The sequence below is a fragment of the Histomonas meleagridis genome (assembly GCF_020186115.1).
Source record: "Histomonas meleagridis strain 2922-C6/04-10x chromosome Unknown contig_27, whole genome shotgun sequence".
Classification (NCBI taxonomy): Eukaryota; Parabasalia; order Tritrichomonadida; family Dientamoebidae; genus Histomonas; species Histomonas meleagridis.
In genome coordinates, this window is record NW_027150844.1 from 605,193 (window position 1) to 625,127 (window position 19,935).

Consider the following 19,935-nt stretch of genomic DNA (forward strand, 5'->3'; position numbering starts at 1 on the left):
TTAGACCAAAAATGAACGAAATAATTGCTGAGGCAAGAAAAAGAATTAAACAGATTAAACTTGAAAAAAAGGAGCAAAGAAGGTTGAGAAGAGAACAAATGAATAAGGAAAAACAAAATGAAAATGTATAAATATTTTTTTTATAATAATTTTTTTATTTCTTATTATGTTATACTTTAACATCAAAAATTACTTAAAATGATCGAATTTATGAACTTTGATTTTCATTATTCTGAATGAATTAAGTGGGCAGGAAATAAATTTTTAGGTTTATTATTGTATTACTTTTACATTTTTATATATTATTTTATAAAAACTTTTTTGGAGTAGTGTAAGAAAACTTCTATAAATAAAATTTATCTCAATGAATGGTTTTATTTTTGATAGCAATAATAATTTGTCCTTTCCAAATATAATTATATATCAAGTATAATATTATAAGAATACAATAGTTTTTTTTGAAAATAATGTTAATTTTTGCCTATTAGATAATATTTATTAATAAAAATCCAAATCTTCAAATTATTTTGTTTTTTGAATTTTTTACAAGAACCTAAACGTTAGCGTCACTTTTCCATGTGCCGGCCAAGTGGTTTTATTCAAAATTGACATGTGTGGCTATTAGGGATAACCGCAACACATATTATCAAAATTGAATGTGAATATCAGTTACATTTTTTCCAATGTCTAATCGCGAATTGAAATTCTTCATGGCACGCGTTGCCGACCAAGCGGAGCGCTACCAAGATGTTATCAAGTACATTAATGAGATCATTGACATGGGATGCGAATTAAATCCAGATGAAAGAAATCTTCTTTCAGTTGCTTATAAGGCCCTTACTGGTTCATGCCGTAGCACTCTCCGCACTATTAACGCTTTCCTTGAGGATGACAGTGTTAAGAATGTCCCAGAAAGAGTTGAAAAGCTTACAGCACTTAAAGAATCCCTTACAAAAGAACTTGACCAATACTGCAAGGATTTGATCGAACTCACTGACTCTAAGCTCATCAAAGATAACCAAGATGCTGTTACAAAGGTCTTTTATGAGAAATTAAAGGCCGACTATTACCGCTACTCAGTTGAGTTCAAGGACGAAGCTGACCGTGCTGAAGGTTCAAATAAGGCAAAGGAAGCATATGAAAAGGCTCTCGAAATCGCCAAGGAGCAATTAAACAAAGCTAACCCAGCATACCTCGGTCTTGCACTCAACTACTCAGTTTTCCTTTACGAAATCATTGGCAAGAAGCAAGAAGCTATCGACCTTGCAGACGCTGCTTTCAAGGAAGCCGTTGATCTTCTTGATGAACTTGATGAAGATGAATATTCCGAAGCCACACTTATTCTTCAACTCCTCAAGGATAACGTAGCATTGTGGGGTGACGAACAAGGACAGTAAAACCTTCCTTCAATAATTTATTCTTTGCCATTGCGTGTCACTTTTTTGATTTCGTTTGTGGTTGGTCAGTTCACTTTTTATCGCATCACAAATCCATTGAAATTACTTTTTCTATGAAATGGCAAAATTTGATCATCTCACAAAATGGAGTTTTGAGGTGTATAAAGAGTTTGTATCCAATATTTAACTTTATACGAAATGAGCTATCTGATAAATTCTGTTTTAAATCTTGAAATAAAATTTTAATAAAAACTATTTTTTACAAGCAAACATAAGTTCAATCAATGAGCTTTTCAACTCTTTAATTCGTTCATTTCTCTCTTTGCTTTCACTATTAAGTGTAACTCCTTTATCAGATCAATCAATATCAACAAAGATGTATATTCGGGTTTCCCTTCATGCCCTTCTTTTATGCGTGTCACCGCACGCGCAGACTCCGCATTGTTCCACTTCGCTGCAACTTCAGTCAGCTTCGCAAACATTCCGTTTGTGTTAGAACTGTCGAATATGAAAAATTCGGACTCTTTACAGTTGAGCGATGCAATTGTTGCAAAGAGTTCTGACAATGCCGCGTTAACCTTTGGCGTATTGTTATCGAATTTTCCTAATAAAAATAGGAGTTCAGATAAATGATTAGAAATTTCAAATTTTGATTGTCCCATTTCGATATGGCTCATGTTCATTAAAACTCTATTCCTTGCTTGTGCTATTTCATCATTCGTTACATTCATGGGGAATAATTGTTGATCGAACAATGTGATATAGTCGACGGTTATTGCGACGGTTTGTTGATGCTCGCCAAAAACTGCAATCGACTTCTCAACGAGCAATGTTAAGCATCTGAGAGTCAAATAGACAACTCTTTCATTCTCGGAAGTAATAAGCTTTGAAAATTGTGAGGAAAAATGATCCACAATTGCAGAAATGAGAACTGATGAATCAAATGTACAAAGAATGTATATGAAGTTGGGTAAGTATAAGGTAGCATTTGAATTGAACCATCTTTGAAGTACAGATTCATGGAATGAAGCAGCAAAAGTGCTCGAGAAAAGAATTGGCGATATTTTCATAGAAAGATCAACGCACTCGAAAAATTCAATAGTTGCTGATTCATATTCCCTTCGGTTGGTACAGTCGTCGATTATAGCAATGATAGTTGATACAAGAGGAGAATAATTGATAATGAAATTAAGAAGTGATGGAATAGATTTTGAAGCATTGAGGAGTTGAAGAAGTGTGTGCCCCATCTCTGTGTAGTTTGTAACAAGCATTTGTGAAAAATGATGGATTAATGGCGATGATGTATCGGACACTAAAAAAAGACGATAATCATCGGGATGATTGGTAACCCATGAAAGGAGCGACCGTATGAGCTTGAAAAATAAGTTAGAGTCATATGGCTGTGTGGTTTCTAAAAAGGAATTCAATGGATCAATAATAAAACTTTGTGAAAGAAGAGTGGCAAATGGTGGATTTCCAAGAACTGTGAAAAAATGAATTACTTCATTAACAAGACCATGTGGAGTATCAGCTTCTGCGAAAGAAATTAATTGTTTGATGATTTGATGCTTTGTAAAAACATCAATTACTTCTTTTGTATCGCCTTTTAAAATAGAAGCTTTTATAATTTTTAATAAGTTGCATAGATTTAAACGACATAACATAAGTGAATCATGTGAATTTTTTAATGTGCAATCACAAAACTCTCTCCATATTTTGATAATCAGTTGTTCTTGCGTTTGGGGTCTTGGGCGAGGAGTATTTTTTGGAGTTTTAGAGAAAAAACCCAAGAAATCCATTATGTTTTCTTATGACTTTAAATTGGCACTTTTTTAACCAGAAAATGCGGTTATGATCGGCAAAAATGTTGGATAAGGATTTCACCGATTCATTTATTAATTCTCAACCATGAAAACAATTGTTAGAATATGTCTAATTTTTAGTAACAATTTTTGAATTTTTTTTTTTTTTTGTGTGTCATTAAATTGATCAGATGATACTTAAACAAATTCTGCTTCTGGTGACTTAGTACCACTTCATTAACAGCATCTCAAAACTCTATTCAAAGAACGTCCAACTATAAATATCTTTCTCTAATGTTAGTTCGATGGTTTCTTGTGGGAAAAATGAAACTTTTGGTAATTCTGTTTGTATTTGTGTCAGCTCGCTTACCATTTGCTTGATTTTCGAATTATCAGGAAATTTACGAAAAGACCATTTCTTTGGATCGATATTATTTATTGTGTTGAGGGATCTCTTGTACAAAATGATATTTCTTGGCTTTGAGCTCCATTTTTCTCTAAGAAATGATGATTTAATTCTTGACTTTGAAGATTGAAGAATATTACTAAGAGAATTAATATTTATTGCGCAGCATTCTTCGAAAATAATTAGTCCAACAGTCTGAAGAAATTGCTTACAATTTTTAGTTTTTAAAGAATAATCGATAATATACATTATTTCAGATTCAATTGTAGATGGAATTGGAGAATTACCTTTTTCTTTCCGGATTAATGAAAAAAATGTTTGAAGACGCTGTAATTCTGGATCAGGTTTCGAAATATTTACTTTGATGGAAAAATATATTATTCACATCACATTTCATTCCAAAAATGGTAATTGATTGATTTACATAAAAGTGTCAAGAAATGTTATGTGACCATATAGCCAATACTTTCAAAAACGTCTGCCAAAATATTCTATGAACCTGGTCAATTCGACTTTTTGAGAGTTCATGGCTGCCTTTTATGAAGAGTGTTCAAGTCTTTGGACGCAAGAAGACAGCAACAGCAGTTGCTTACTGCAAGGAAGGTTCTGGACTTATCAAATTAAATGGTGTACCACTTGGCCTTGTAGGCACTGAAACACTTAAGGCTAAACTTATGGAACCACTCCTCCTTATTGGGGAAGATAAATACAAGAATCTTGATATCCGCCTCCGTTGCCATGGTGGTGGTAGTGTTGCTCAAATTTATGCTATTCGTCAAGCCATCGCCAAAGCTGTTGTTGCATATTACCAAAAGTATGTTGATGAACAAGCCAAAGATGAAATCAAGAAGGTTCTCTTAGACTACGACCGAACACTCCTTGTTGCAGATCCACGTCGTATGGAGCCCAAGAAGTTTGGTGGTCAAGGCGCTCGTGTTCGTCGTCAAATGTCATATCGTTAAATCGCATTTCATTTTAGAATTTTTTCTTTTCTATCTATGCTCGCCATGAGAGATAATCAGTATGCATAATTTGAAGAAACTCAAAGATTAAAACAGAAAACATAAATCTGAAAGTTCAAAATTGACACCGATTGTGTATGTAAAATCAGAGATTGACTTTGGTAAAATTTACAAAAATGAATAAAAAACCTTTCCAGAGTGAAGTGATGTTATATTTATTAATAAATGGGCTGTGGCGTAACAAAACATAAACAAAATAATATGAAACCTTTAATAATAACAACACCAGTAATAGAAGAAAAACCAAAGAAAGAAGAACATAATATTGATAAAAAATTAATCACTTCAGAAAGCGATAAGGAAGAAAATAACATTGGGCTCTTTGATAAAGAAGTTGAAATGATGTTTCATCCTTCGCAATCTTCTTCATCACTGATGGAAGATGAGTCAAGTTCTTCAACATCTTCTTCATATTGAAAGATTCGTGAAAATTGATATGAATAAAAATAAATAAATTAATTAATTATAAAACATATGTTTTTGTGTTGAATAAATTTTGATCTCATATACTTCAATTGGTTTATTAAGAAATAAACCCATAATTAAAATTAAAGGAAAAAAATTCTTTTCACAAAAATGAAAATATTTTAGCGATGGATCCTTTGATAAACATTCTTAAAGATATTGATTGTAATACAAAATTTTATTTAAAAGATTCAATAAATGCTTTGTTAAGGAAATGTTATTTGTTAAGATTGAAACAAATTATAGCTATTCACCTAAATGCATTCTTTCTATATAGAGAGTATATAATAAATTAATGCATCAGTTGAGTTTAGCGCTATTTTCAGTTATTAAATAACTGTTTTTATTCTTTTGGTCACGCATGAACATCGAATTTTAATGTATGAAATGTTGCTTAACGTGAAAGATTAAAAAAAAGATGGATAGAATTGGAAAATTGGGGAACTGAAATATTGTGCTTTTTATAGTAAGATTATTTTTGGTTGAGTTAAGTAATTTTATGTTTTGAAAATTTATGGTGATTATTAATCTATGTTGTGAATTCCGAAGTTCTTTGAACTGAGCTTGTTTTTAGACGCTTTAATAAGTGCATTTTTAAATAACTGAAATCAATATCAATTATTTAATTAATATCGTCACAAAGTATGAATTAAGATATTTAGATGATTAATATTAATTCCTTGTTGCTTAACAATCCATTTTACTGTTTCAACGTAACCTTTATTTAATGCATCTAAAAGTTGTATTAAATAATTGAAATAAATCAAAAAAAAAATTTATGAAATTACTATATTTTAAGCTGAGAATTCCAAACCTATTTAAATAAAGAAATATAAAAATATCATTTACATGAAATTCAATTGCTATTTCATATGCATCTTTAAATAATGAAAGATTTTGTTCACAAGTGAATGATTTCTTCGTTTCCACCTGCACCTGCATGTTTTCCTGTATTTTCTACTTTTGCATTATTTATAAGCAAATATTTAAAACATTTAACTGCTGAAAAAAATGCTGCATAATCAATTAATGTAACATTTTTTTGATTAATAAAATCACATCTTTCATAAAGCGATGGTTTAATTATTTGATTAAATTCAAATTTTGTTTGTGAAGATATTTCTTGATGTTTTTCTATTTCATCATTTCGAATGATTTTTGCAATTTCATTAGGGTTAACTCCTTCTTTAATTAATTTCTCGTGTAGTTCCCAATCATTCTTTGAGAGTTCTTCATAATTTTCCAAAAAAGTATCACAAAATGAGTCATCATGTATTTCTTTATTATCTTTTTCCTTTTTATAATGTGCATCTTTTGTCTGTATAAATATTTTGGTAACTTTTTTATCAATTAAAATTTGTTCTATCATTTTATTATTTAAATAAAATGCTTCTTGAGATCCAATTTTTAATATATATTCACCAAAAATATCAATAATTTTGTAATTATCTTTATTTAATTAATTGCTTGTGTAGTTCCCAATCATTCTTTGATAGTTCTTCATAATTATTAATAAAAATCTACTTGTAATTGATGTGTACCTAATAATGCGCAAAATATAATGATTTATTTTCTATTATAATGTGCATCTTTTGTCTGTATAAATTTTTTTGGATTTGTAACATTTGCTTTCGAATTAATGTTCAATGGGTTTCTATTCGAATGAGTTTTCATGTAGTCATAAAGTTGAATATTTTAGATTAAGCGGCTTAACGTTTTCATTTTTTAAGCAACCGTTTATCTCAAGATAACATTTTTTATAAAAACGGTTCAAATATTTTAGTAAAAGTCATTAGAATCAATATTATTCAAAAAAAAATTAAATATATAAGTCTATATGTATTTTATTGAATTTTTTATATGTAGAGCAAATAAAATAATTGGAAAAGTAAGTTACTTTGTTGAGGTCTTCCATAGTCACTTTTAAATTTTCATGGAAATCCCACCTCCTCCCCCTCCACCAAATATAGTTCCAGATGAAATCATTACAATTGAGAAATTGTTTATAGAATTAAGTGAAAATAATCTTGAGTCAACAGCTAAACACGTTTCAGAACTTATTGAAGTTGATCCAATTTGTCCTTTATTTTACGAATTTTATATTGCACAGTTTATTTGTATGTTTTATTTAACACAAAATCAAAATGCAAATTTATGTATTTCATTTTTAAATCTATTAACAAATATAAAAAATTTAAATTTTTCGAAATTACTTGAAGTATTAACAATATATCTTTATATTGATATCTTTATCAAATAAATACTTATGAATCAGAACGTTTTCTTATAGAAATGAATAAGCATAAAATGATACCAACAAAGATTGCGTATTATGTGAAAAATATTGTAAATAAAGAAGAAAATAAAAAAGAAAATCATATGTTAAAAATTCTTCGAAATGATAAGATAGAAGAATTACAAGAAATTTCAACACAAAATAATTTTAATTTTAACCAAGTACTTGATCAATCACTTTATGAAAACTATTCTTTTATTTATAATCAAAAAGAAAATGTTTCGTTAATTGATTTTTGTGCATTTTTTGGTTCTATTCAATGTTTTAAATATTTATTATTAAATGGAGCAAATGTAAAAAACACATTAAAATATGCTATAGTGGGAGGAAATTTAGAAATTATTCATTTATGTGATCAAAACAATTCAACATTTAATGGGGTAATAGAAACAGCAATTCAATTTCATCAAAATGATATTTTTTATTATTATTATGATAAAAAAATGAATGAAATTGGACAAAGAAAAAACATAATTAACATAGATATAAATGTTTTAGGATTTTTATGTTTGCGATACTTTAATTATGAGATTTTATCCTTTTTACAAAAAGAAGGATCACCAGAAACAAATGTTTCACTCCAAGATGCATCATTAACATTCAATAATCTTCCGATTATACATATGTTTTTTAAAGGAAAAAAATTTCAAGAAAAACTTTTTTTCAAGCTTCTTGAAAATGGTAACCCTATAGTTGTGAAATGGTTCTTTAAACAAAAATATGTTAATATTACTGATGCAAATATTAAATTTAATAATTGTATGTTTAAAATTTAAATTTTTTCAACTTACATTTGTTTGGGCAGCAAAAAATAATCATTTGCAAGTTGTTAAATACTTGCTAAAACAAAAAGATGTCAATATTAATACTAAAAATTTTTATATATTTTACTTAATATTTGTATTGAGAATTTCAAATTTATAAAAAATTTTTGAACTTTATTTAAATTATCTAAAACAGCACTTATGAATGCATCTTGTGAAGGTCATACAGAAATCGTTAAATTACTTCTTGAACAAAAAGGAATTGATATTAATGCTAAAAATATTTATTTTATTAATTTTATATTCCAAAATAATATTTGGAAATTATTTAAATTATCTAAAACAGCACTTATTTTAGCATCTTTAAATGGTCATACAGAAATAGTTAAATTACTTCTTGAACAAGAAGGAATTGATATTAATGCTAAAAATATTTATTTTTTTTAATTAGAATTTATTTTAATAATTTTTTATTTCAAAATAATATTTGGAAATTATTTATATTATTTGAAACAGCACTTATGATTGCATCATCAAATGGTTATACAGAAATAGTTAAATTACTTCTTGAACAAAAAGGAATTGATATTAACGATAAAGATATTATTTATTTTAATAATTTGATATTTCAAAATAATATTTGAAAATTATTTATATTATTTGAAACAGCACTTATGATTGCATCATCAAATGGTTATACAGAAATAGTTAAATTACTTCTTGAACAAAAAGGAATTGATATTAATGCTAAAGATATTTATTTGAAATTGGTCATCAAAAAATCAATAAGACATCTTCTGTTGCTGCAGGTGTTTGTGTTGTTGTTGCTGTTATTGTCGCATGTGCTGTGGCAGGATTCTTTATTTTCCGTTCACAAAGAAAGGCGAAAGTAATTGAAGAAGAAGATCCTATAGAAGCATAAATGAATAAACAGTTTCATGACTTGAAACGCATAAATTTTCTTTATTTTATAATTCATTCATTTAATAAAAATAAAAAAAATTCAATGAAAATTCAATTCGAAATTTACAAAAAATCTATGAACAGATGCGTTGAATCTGTTTGATGTTTGGTCTTGCAGGTTTTTGGAAATATAAGTTTATTGGGTGTAAATATCCATCATTTCATAACAATGTTCATTTGTAAAAATTTTAAATATACATACAGTTTCAAGACAAGAAAGAACGCAACTTATGTTAACATAATGAATTTTATTTCATTTTTTTTGATTAAATTATTTTAATGAAATGTAAAAAATAATTTTTGTAAATTTGATGTCACTTTTGGTGAAATTATAGACCAAATAAGGACAGAAAAAACATGAATTAAAAAATGGCAATATCTTTATTTTGTGCTTATAAGATAGAGTATAAATTACCAAACACTCCAATCAAACTAAAATATATTACGTGATATTTTAAATAACACACCATCCGAATGGAATTTTCTTACGAAAACAATTGTAGTAGTATTAGGTATCGCTGGAGGATTGGATTATTTACATGAGAATAATATCGCACATTGTCATCTTGATGCTATAGCATATACATACGCTCATATCTATATAGAAATAGTCAAATTACTTTGTAATAAATAATAATAATATTATTTTGCATATCAATTTTGTTAATATAGAAATTAAATTCTTCGATGTTAACCTAATTACATAGGAAAAATTGGTAACAGTATTGAACCATAAACAAAATTGATAATAAATTAATAATAATAAATATTTTGTTTCTATAAAAATGATTTTTCAATAACCGATTAATCCAAAGTGTTTTAGACTCATTATCCATCGTTGACGAAACATAAGCATTAAATTCGTTGGCAAAAACGAAATTTCATGTAAAAATAAACCATTCAAATTATTTCAATACTCTACAAAAAGTACGTTACATTATTCTATTTATTAATGTGCAGGATGTAACTTCACAGAACCTTTCCTGTTTGCATTGAATCCACTAAGCTCACCGCGGTAAATACCATCTCTTGCAATATTCTTCTTTTGATGAGTCTTATTATATTTATGCATTGCATGTGCATATTGTAATCTTCTACGCGATCTGGGCGGCTTCTTCGCATTATGTTTGTTGGGATCAATGATTTGGTTCTTAAGGATATTACGCGTGACAGCTCTAAATTCGCCGTCTTTAATCGTGCGAAGTTGAACTGGAATATGTTTCGTTTCTTCAACTGGTTGTTCATTTGCTTCTTCTTCCTCCTCTTCGATTGCTTCAATGACCTCTTCTTCTTCAACTGGTGTGTCAACGCCCAAAAGCGATTTGATTTGTTCGATGTGTCTTAATGCTGGATGATGTGATGACTTAAAACCAGAAGCAACCATATGAAGATAAAAACACCCGTTGGTAACAAGGCTATACAGAAGTTGTTTTCGTGCTTGGTCAGCTACAGTGTCGTTAAATTCAAATTGCAATTCACGACTTGCATCTGTTATATCACGAATAACATTCCTAACAGTCCTTTCAAGATTACGTCTCTGTTCTGCATCGAGCTTTGCTTCAAGATCAGTGATCGAAGATGGAACTTCAAGTGGTTTTGTGAAATGCTTGACATTTCCAAAGATCTTGAAGTTTTTCTGATCAAGAGTAGCAAGGTGTTGATTTTCCTTTTCAATAGCTTCTTCAACTAAGTGCTCTTCGTCACTTTCTGATCCAGAGTCACCATCTTCAAAATATAATTTTTTGTTTCTTCCCCAATTTGTGTTTATTTGCATAACAGGTACTTCGTCGCCTGTTACATTTGGTCTCCTACGTCTTGTTCTCTTTTTCCGACCACTCTTCATCAATCTGAGGTCAGAAGAAACCGTTTAATTCAATGTCTGTTTATTTTTGAATGAAATACGATCAATTTATTCTCAAAAATAAATATCGAAATGATTAAAAGTAAAACACAATTTATTATATCATTAATATTGCTTATTCAGGTGGAACTTTTGGTATTAAGTGACCAGCTTCATTAAAAACGTACAAGCTATAAGAAAATGTTGCGTTTTCCAAGGATAAATATTTTAACCATTTATTTAATCCCTCCAAACTTAACATATTTTTCTTTACTTTTGTCGGGTCCTGTGTGTATAATCCGCAAACAGTTCCATTACAATCGAAATTCATTTTTTCCAAAAATTTCAAATCCTTTAAATTTTTCTTTGTCAACAAAACATTTTCAATGAAAGAAGAATCGAAATCGAATTCATCATCATCAACACTAATATAATTTCTACCAAATTTACCACTTACAGAAGGTAATTTATCATTCATAAGCTGCTGGCACTTTTCGGTTAATTTTGATGCGATTTTGTTTACATTTGGAAACTCTTCTTTATCAAGAGAATTAAGTAAAGGAATTAGTTGGCAAAGTGATGAGTGGAATCGAGTGTGAGTAGTATCAGCTACAGATAAAATTGTTTTTAAGTTAGTTTGATCAAATTTATTCTCAAACCATTTGATGATTTCGGATGTTTCTTTTTGTGGGTTATATAAATGCGTTCGAAGCAAGTTCGAAAAGAATCCAACACTATTCGACGTGAGACCTGAAAGATTACGTGTTACTGAACATGTAGATGTGGAAAGGAATAATACGGGCAAATTATTGTAATCATGTATCAACTTGTTTATACATGAGAAGTAATTGTTTACGTGTTTCGAATATTTGGAAATTTTGGTGAGTTTTGTAAGAGCTGTGAATTCAAGTGGAAAACCACTAGAATCACTTAATGTCGTACCGGATATCCATGGATACGGCTTAGAGGAACCTGCTTTGCCATGGATTAATGGATTTGGAATTTGACTATTAAATGCAGATAGTGAGATTTGAGCGCATTCTACTGCTTTTTCAAGAAATACTCGATCTGATGATAAAGAATATGCACTTATCAAACCACCAATGACATGCGTAATAAGATCATGCGTCGAAATAAAATGGTTGATGTTTGCACAGCTAAATGATTCTGTAACATAATCTCTAAGCTGTTCATACTCTTTGGATGCACCAATAATTAATGCAGTGTCTAATGAATCAATAGCTGTCAAAGACATGTAACTTTGATTTAAACATTGTTTCGTAATTGGTTGATAATAATCACTACCCAAACAATTGTTAACATAGGATTGAATTGACGTTAATGCGAGATTGTAAATATAAGAATTTGTTTTAATTGCGTCAACATTTCCTAAATAAAATGATAAAGCATCAACTTTTGGAGAAGGCAACATTGGGGCTGGAGCTTTGGATAACAAGAAAAATGAGATGCATGAAATTATCAGAATTTCTATAAGGAAAGGTATCAGTGCCCTCATTATAAAGACCGTTAAAAATAAACGTTCTATATAATTGACATTGTCCGTTTGGAAAATATATTGAATACAAATTTATTTTTTCTACTTTGTATTTCATCTTCTATGTATTTTTGTGGCTAAAAAAAATATTACTCTCAAACTCGTTTTTTATTTATTTTTAAGGTAGATGATTTATGTAACTAATTTTTTAAAAAGTTGATAAATATGCATACATTTTTTATTATTTTCTATTTGTATTATTGAATTTCCATTGATGATTGGTAACGATCAACAAATGTTGAACATAATTTTGTGTATTTTTCAGTCAATTGATCAATTCTTTGCTTAACATACAAATCTTTCAACTGTTTAACTTGCTCTTCATTCAAAAGTATTTCACCATCATCTGTTTCTTGAGTTTCCCAAAAATCGGGAACTTTTAATTTATCAATATCAAATGGTCTTGGAATCTCAGATGGATCAGGAAGCACTGAAGTAGAAACTGTTTTCTTCGACTGATGTCCAGTCTGTGATGAATAATTTATTTCTGCGAAATTTTTTTTTGGAAAAAGAATAGCACTGGTGTTCATTGCCTTGACACTTTTTGAGTAAGTTCTAAAACGAACGTTTGTTTACAGTTAAAAAAAAAGTGAAAACCGTTTACTTTGCATGATTGTTGTCTACGCAAGTAGTCATGGCTGGGGACATAACATTCGTGTTTTATCAATCTTGAATGAACTTTATAATTACCCATTAGAAATAGTTACAACAGCACCAGATTATTTGATATATTCTTCATTACAAAAAAAGAGATCAAAACCTTTAACAATTAGACATTTAAAAACAGACCCTGGATGCGTCCAATCAGATCCTTTCACTATAGATGTAGAGAAAACAGTTGCTGCTTGGGAAGAAACTATTGCAAATGAAGATAAATTACTTGAAGAAGAAATAAAAATCCTTCAGCCTAAACAAGTTCGTCTTGTGATATCAGACATTTCTTACTTTGGCCAATTAGTTGCCGAAAAATTAAATGTTCCTTCTATATGTATTTCAACTTTTGATTGGGCATTCATTCTCAAAGATTACATTAAAGAACATCCAGGCCTTGCCAAAGCCATTGACCATGTCCAAGAAATTTCTGCAAGATTTGATCATTGCATAATTCCAGGATCAGTTTGTAAACCACTTAATATTGGAAAGAAGCAAGTTAATTTCCATTGGACATGTCGCAAGCCTCTTATGTCCAAAACCGAGATGCGTCAAAAACTCGGATTATTATTACACCATGATTCCGTTCTTCTCACTTTCGGTGGCCACTCCATCATGAAGCTTCCACAGAGCGTTTGGCAAACCTTTGAGAATTTCCAATTTTTTGTTCTTGTTCCTGATGGTGAATTTCACCAACCGCCGGCCGATAACGTTCACCTTCTATCGAGTGCTGAATGGTCTAAGTATCATGTTGATCTTGTTAACACAGTTGATATAGTCTTTGGTAAGTTAGGGTATGGGCTTGTATCGGAAGCATTGTTATGTAAGACAACTGTTTTATGTGTTGAAAGAAAAGGAAATCCAGAAGGACAAATTTTACGCGATCAATTAAGAATTGTTGTTCCTTACGAAGAGATAACGGAAGAACAATTCTTAAATGGAGAATGGCATGCACTGAATAGATTGGTAGAGATTTATAGAACAAATGAAGAATATTCAGATATTCCTGTGGATGGAGAAATACAAGCAGCAAAGTACATTAGAGACGTACTCGGTGATAAGGAGCCTTTGAATATTAATGTCGATATGAAGAAATTGGCGATTTTGGTACTTTTGGTTTCAGTTTTGTTCTATTTCTTCTTCTTAAGAAAATAAATAACTACAAATACAGTAAAAATTTAATAAATTTATTTGCTTATAATGAAATCATCAATATGTTTTATTAATTGATTACAACATATTTTGAATCAATGTTTTAGATATTTACCAATATATGGAGCAAATATGAAGAATATGTAAATTTGTAATTGCAGGAAACTTAAAGATAATTCATTTATGCAAACAAAATCATTCATTATTTGAAGGGAAATTTGAACCAAATAACATATATAAATGTTTTCTATGACAAAAAACATGTAATATTTTTGTGAATCATTTGTAGAATATTTATATCATTAAATTTAATCATAATATTATTTTTTTATTGTTACACAATATCAGGTTGAAATTGATCTAATTCTAGAGTTGATTTTTTTTGATAATCAACAACAGCATACTAACTATGATTGATTAATATTAAATATATGAATATAAAAATAATTAATATAATAAAAAAAAAGTATTCAAAAACAATACCGTAACAAATGTACATTGTATCTCTTCTAAAACAATAATATATCATTTGATTTGCAATTTATAATATATTCAAAAACATTCGTTAAACGAAAAATTTAATTTCATTTCCTTAAAGTCACGTTACAAATCGAGAAAAATAACAAAATTTATTGTATAGAAAGTGACGTCATCAGTGCCTTTGACACACTCTGTGAAACGGATCCGTTCGTGAGCATTTGCTTCCTTTCCTCCTTCGGCGCGGTCAGCACGTTGTACACGTCGGCCAAGTTCTGATTAAATTTCAGCGATTCGAGCGAAAACACTTTCAACAAATCTCTGATATACGCAATGTCCTTCGCCAAGATTTGCTGTCCTCTATTCGACAACTTCGGAATCAAAATTATTTCTTTCGAATATTCCTGAAGTACGATATTTGCATTTTGTACAAACCAATTATTAACTAAACTTTGTGACAATTCTTGGACTTCACTTAATTGACTTGATAAATCTAAAAATGTTTTGCCAATACTAACAATATAAGATGAAGTTGGTATAGGTTCATCTGTATCGTCCATGTTCCAGGATGCCCCGTCATGTAAACCCTTTAAAAAGTTAACAGCGATAGATGACGATAGACTGATGATATGTGTTTCAATAACCGTTTTTAATTGGTCAATTGACAAATTTCCGATTTCAGCAAAATTTCCAATTTTTGACGCAGTCTCTTCTAATGTAATTAATCTTTTTCCGAGTGATTCTTCAAATACATATAATTTAATGAAGTCATTTAATGTTTCGGTGTAATTATTTTCATCTTCGTTGACATTTTTCTCTTTTGATTCAAGCTCATCATTAATATCTTGAGTTGTCATTGCAATCGAATGTTGGACAAAACTAATCACTAATTTGATACATCGAATTGGGTCTTTAGCCAAAACTTTAATCCAATTAAGAGAATTCTCGGCTGCGGTTATACAATTTGGAAATGTTTCTTTTTGAAACACAGGCGTAGCTTCTACAACAGTTTGTAATGAGTCTACTGATTCTGTGTGACGTGGTGATGTTCTTGAAGCTCGATTCATATTATCCATTGTATTTGATTTTGGCATTTGTTTTGTTTTCCGTGAGATAATCGATGTCAAATATGATTGGAGCTTATCATGGAACAAGTTCTGCACGTTACTAATGCATTCATAGAGAAACACTTCTTTTTTGATATTCCAATCAACGGGGAAACCGTTAACGGTGTCAGAAATTACATTAAAAAGTGACACCAATTCAGAGAATGAATTTGTTCGAAGTAATTTCTTGAAATGCGGATCAACGTATGGCGTTAAGATGTTGGAAACAATTTTAACGAGGTCTACTCTAAGGGAAGGTTGGAAAAATGATGGCTTTAAGTTCAGACACCATTGTGAAAATTTGGTGATTTGTGACGAGATTTGATGAAGACATGGCTTAAGCCAATCCGTAAGTGATAGTTGACCATCATCAAAATCATCAACAATCTTTTTGACCTTTTGCTCAAAGGTTGAAAGTGTTACTGTGTTTAAAAGATAATCAGCTTGAAGAAGATGAGCAAGTTCAATACCACGAGAAAATAATGTGCTGTTGAGCTTTGAACATGAGGATTCAAGCTCAGGTCGGATACGTGTGACTAAAACTTTTTGGATGCTTTCGAGTTTGGTAGTAATTGATTCGAATTTGTTAATTGAGGAAAGAGAATCTGCAGCATGAGATACACTTTGGAATTGACGACAGAGAGATTCAATGTCACCAGTTGAGGCAGCTGTTTGTAATTGTTGAATGTCTTTTTCGATTTCAATTCCATGTTTGAGTTTTTCAGATGCATCACGAAGCTTATCTCTCTTGATTTGAAGACTACCAAGAGCATCGACTTTTTCGTTGACGTTTCCTGTTTTGAATTTATAGCCACTGTTGGTTAATGTTCGAAGTGAATTAGAAAGATCATCAACTGTATTACCTATTCGTGATAAATTAGAGATGGAACTCGGAAGTTCTGAAACTAGATTTTGGATAATTTGATCTGTCTCTTGTGAAATGCTTCGACTATTCATTTGTAATCGAGTAAGAAGTTGATTCACCACCTCCTCATATTGATTAGCTGTTTGCAAGTCTGGGCTGTTGAGATTTGCATTAATCCATTTATCAACATCAAATTCGTCTGAAGCAAAGTCATTCATTTCCAAAGTACATTTTTCACTATGTTTGCTCGAATATTTCCTGTTCACATTTTTATTCTTTCTTTCTACAAGATTCATTAAATACCAGCACACAAATCATTTAAAAAGAGTGCTAGTAAATAATGAATTGTTAATAATTCATGAATCATAAATCATGTAATTTTGGAAATTTAGATTTTTTAAAAAATCAACAAAATAGAACTTAACCAAATTTCAACGCATATCTTTCCACAAAATCATGTATAATAACTTGCCTATTATTAAATTTGCTTGTATGTTTTTTTGGGATTTGCTTTAGAGTTAGTACACTTTTTAGGCGCCAAAACAACGTTAGGTTTGATTTAAATATTTCTATGAGATAATTCAATTTTTTTGGTTTTATCGACCAGATAAAAATACAAAATCTTTTCCAATAAAATGCAACACAATCATACAGCCTTTGATGATGAGATGGATCGCGCTCATCTGCAGACATTAATTGACTCAAAACCTGATATTACTCGAGAGTACACAATAACTGATCTTCTACACAAGATTGATCCGTCTGCATCTCTTGATCCTTTGGCAGAAGAACTTTTACTTGATATAGCAGATGACTTTATCGACTCCATAGTGAACTTAGCTGTAGATTTTGCCAAAAACAGGAAAAGTGAAACAATTCAAGCAGAAGATGTAAATTATATAATTCAAAGAAAGTTCGAAAATTGCTCTTTTGGACCTACAAAAGGAATTCAAAGGCAGCCTGATTTTGTTCCAAATGAAGCACATTTGAAGCGAATTAAAGCTATTCAAGAATCGATACAAAATGAACAGCAACAACAGCTATCTCGACGAAATGAAACGCGCTCAAATACATAAATTAAACGATTATTTTTATAATAGAATATTTTTGCAAAAAATTTTTAACAAAAATCCACAATGACTTCTAAATTTTATCTTTGGATGCAAACAACAGACAGATAATAAATATTGTGTATTTAATGTATTCGTCAATTACTCATAAAATAATATTCCTCATCTGTTGAACATTGTGCATTTAGAATTCAATTTTTTTATTTTTATAAAATGAAATCATTTACTCGTTTTCAAAAAAAGAAAAATATATATTTTTTTTCGATAATTAGATTTAGCTAAGTTTTATTTGGCTCATTTTGTTAAATATGAATTCGAACAAAGTCAGTCAAACCACAAACATCGAAATCAATTTTCCAGAGCTTCTTTCACAATGCATATCTCAAGATGAAAACAAGAGGAATAAAGCACTAGGTATTTTATCATGTCTAAAGGAAAACTCAATATGCGATTATTTACAAAATCTTCATCTAATTTTTGTAAATAATCATCCAAATGATATAAAAAGCATCTCTCTTGTGTTGCTGTACCATGTAATTAAGGATGGAGAAATTCATGATTTACAAAATAATTTTGACATTTTTAGAAATGATCTAGTGCAACTACTAGAATCATTTCCTATGCTCTCTGGAGGAGCATTAGGACAACTCATTCTTTGTTTTCCTGAAGAAATGCTTATTATTCAACAAATAATTCAAATTTTTCAATTAATTGGACCAAGTTATGATCGCTTAAAACTTGGATTTTTATACATGCTTTATGAAATTTCCTATGACTATGAATTTTGTTCACCTGATACTGTCATAAACTTTATTCTAGCAGATCAAACAGATATTTTACCAATTCACATCAAAACTCTTTCATTACTTCTCCAAACCAAAACAATTCATTTGGATGAAAATTCAGTTTCTCAGTTTCTTTATCGTAATCTTTCAAATGTTTCTTTGAAATCAGAAATTTATGTTTTACTGTCAAGTATTATAAAGTTTCATTACATTTTCGTTGCGAAATTCTTCGCTCATTTCATCTCTGCCATTCTCAATGATTTATCTGATGTTTCTTCAGTAATTCCAATTTCCGAAATAATTCGCAAACTTTCAAAATTCGAATCAACCAACTCTATTTCGGATGGAATAATCTCTGCGTTCTTTGAGCCAATGTTAAAAGCACTTCAACTTGCGTACTTCAGGTTTCCTGAAGAATCAATCATCGATTCGATAGAATCAATGATTATTTGTTCTCCACAAATCGCACTCGCTGTTTCACTTCCTCTCATTAGCTTTGATACTGAAGTTTCTTCTTCCTTTTCTTTTCAAGTTCTTTCGAATTTGATATCTTTTTGTGATTGTTCTTCTCTAATTCCAAAAATAATCAACGAACTTAAGTCCAACTCGTTCTTACAGTCACAGCTTGTTCGTACCTCCTTCCTATGGTGCCTTCATTCGCTTTCCTTTGTTGACAACTCTTTTTTCATCTTTGATTTCGTCGGTTATCTCATTCAAATTTTAGCGGTTGAGCCGTTAGCTTCAGAAATCCTCAGAATTTTCGTTTACAACAACCCAACACCACAAAACGAAATTATTTTAAGTTGTTTTATCGAATGTTTTGATAAATCCGAATATTTCATACAAGCTCGAATCACTTCGAATTTAACTAAGATTATTTCACTTGGAATATTTCCATTTGAACATCATCTCCAAAATGTTATTCAATTAACATGTCAAACATCGAACAAAATGAAGCGCTGTCTTCTGTACGAAATAATTGATTGTTTTTTGAATAGTTATGGACAACAAATTCCACAATCTTACATTGACGAAATATTAAAAGTTGCACCGAAATGTATTGAAATAGTAACATCAATTTCTATAATTAATCCAAGTTATTTGAATTATGCGCTCGAACTAATGAAAGAGTCTCCTGATGATTCGATTGATTCTTTTGTCAGAATTCTCTCAAATTTCGATGGCACTTTTGCTATCGTCCCATCGTTCTTTCAAATGCTATCGAATAAACGGGCACTCTTAACGTGCGTTTGTGAAGTGATGGAAGAGGATAACGGTTTTGCCGATAGAGTGTATCGTAACATAGAAAAAATTGTTGC

At 30.0% G+C, this 19,935-nt stretch overlaps 8 protein-coding genes across 8 annotated transcripts; 4 read left to right on the forward strand and 4 right to left on the reverse strand.

Moving 5' to 3' along the window:
- Positions 1-683: 683 nt before the first annotated feature.
- GO595_004656 (14-3-3 protein) lies at positions 684-1,397 on the forward strand (the record flags this gene model as incomplete). Its single annotated transcript, XM_067917812.1, has 1 exon — positions 684-1,397. The coding sequence occupies one exon, from the start codon at positions 684-686 to the stop codon at positions 1,395-1,397; it is 714 nt and encodes a 237-aa protein (XP_067775238.1).
- A 293-nt stretch (positions 1,398-1,690) lies between these two features.
- Positions 1,691-3,196, reverse strand: GO595_004657 (uncharacterized protein; the record flags this gene model as incomplete). The annotated part of the gene is made up of 1 exon (XM_067917813.1): positions 1,691-3,196. The coding sequence occupies one exon, from the start codon at positions 3,194-3,196 to the stop codon at positions 1,691-1,693; it is 1,506 nt and encodes a 501-aa protein (XP_067775239.1).
- Positions 3,197-4,144: 948 nt separating this feature from the next.
- Positions 4,145-4,567, forward strand: GO595_004658 (40S ribosomal protein S16; the record flags this gene model as incomplete). Its single annotated transcript, XM_067917814.1, has 1 exon — positions 4,145-4,567. The coding sequence occupies one exon, from the start codon at positions 4,145-4,147 to the stop codon at positions 4,565-4,567; it is 423 nt and encodes a 140-aa protein (XP_067775240.1).
- Positions 4,568-10,064: 5,497 nt separating this feature from the next.
- Positions 10,065-10,958, reverse strand: GO595_004659 (something about silencing protein 10-like; the record flags this gene model as incomplete). Its single annotated transcript, XM_067917815.1, has 1 exon — positions 10,065-10,958. The coding sequence occupies one exon, from the start codon at positions 10,956-10,958 to the stop codon at positions 10,065-10,067; it is 894 nt and encodes a 297-aa protein (XP_067775241.1).
- Positions 10,959-11,091: 133 nt separating this feature from the next.
- On the reverse strand, positions 11,092-12,471 carry GO595_004660 (endoplasmic reticulum mannosyl-oligosaccharide 1,2-alpha-mannosidase-like; the record flags this gene model as incomplete). Its single annotated transcript, XM_067917816.1, has 1 exon — positions 11,092-12,471. One exon carries the CDS (start codon positions 12,469-12,471, stop codon positions 11,092-11,094), a length of 1,380 nt encoding a protein of 459 aa, XP_067775242.1.
- Positions 12,472-13,119: 648 nt separating this feature from the next.
- On the forward strand, positions 13,120-14,316 carry GO595_004661 (glycosyl transferase; the record flags this gene model as incomplete). Its single annotated transcript, XM_067917817.1, has 1 exon — positions 13,120-14,316. The coding sequence occupies one exon, from the start codon at positions 13,120-13,122 to the stop codon at positions 14,314-14,316; it is 1,197 nt and encodes a 398-aa protein (XP_067775243.1).
- A 626-nt stretch (positions 14,317-14,942) lies between these two features.
- Positions 14,943-16,979, reverse strand: GO595_004662 (embryo yellow protein; the record flags this gene model as incomplete). The annotated part of the gene is made up of 1 exon (XM_067917818.1): positions 14,943-16,979. One exon carries the CDS (start codon positions 16,977-16,979, stop codon positions 14,943-14,945), a length of 2,037 nt encoding a protein of 678 aa, XP_067775244.1.
- Positions 16,980-17,396: 417 nt separating this feature from the next.
- On the forward strand, positions 17,397-17,837 carry GO595_004663 (transcription initiation factor TFIID subunit 12; the record flags this gene model as incomplete). The annotated part of the gene is made up of 1 exon (XM_067917819.1): positions 17,397-17,837. One exon carries the CDS (start codon positions 17,397-17,399, stop codon positions 17,835-17,837), a length of 441 nt encoding a protein of 146 aa, XP_067775245.1.
- Positions 17,838-19,935: the final 2,098 nt, after the last annotated feature.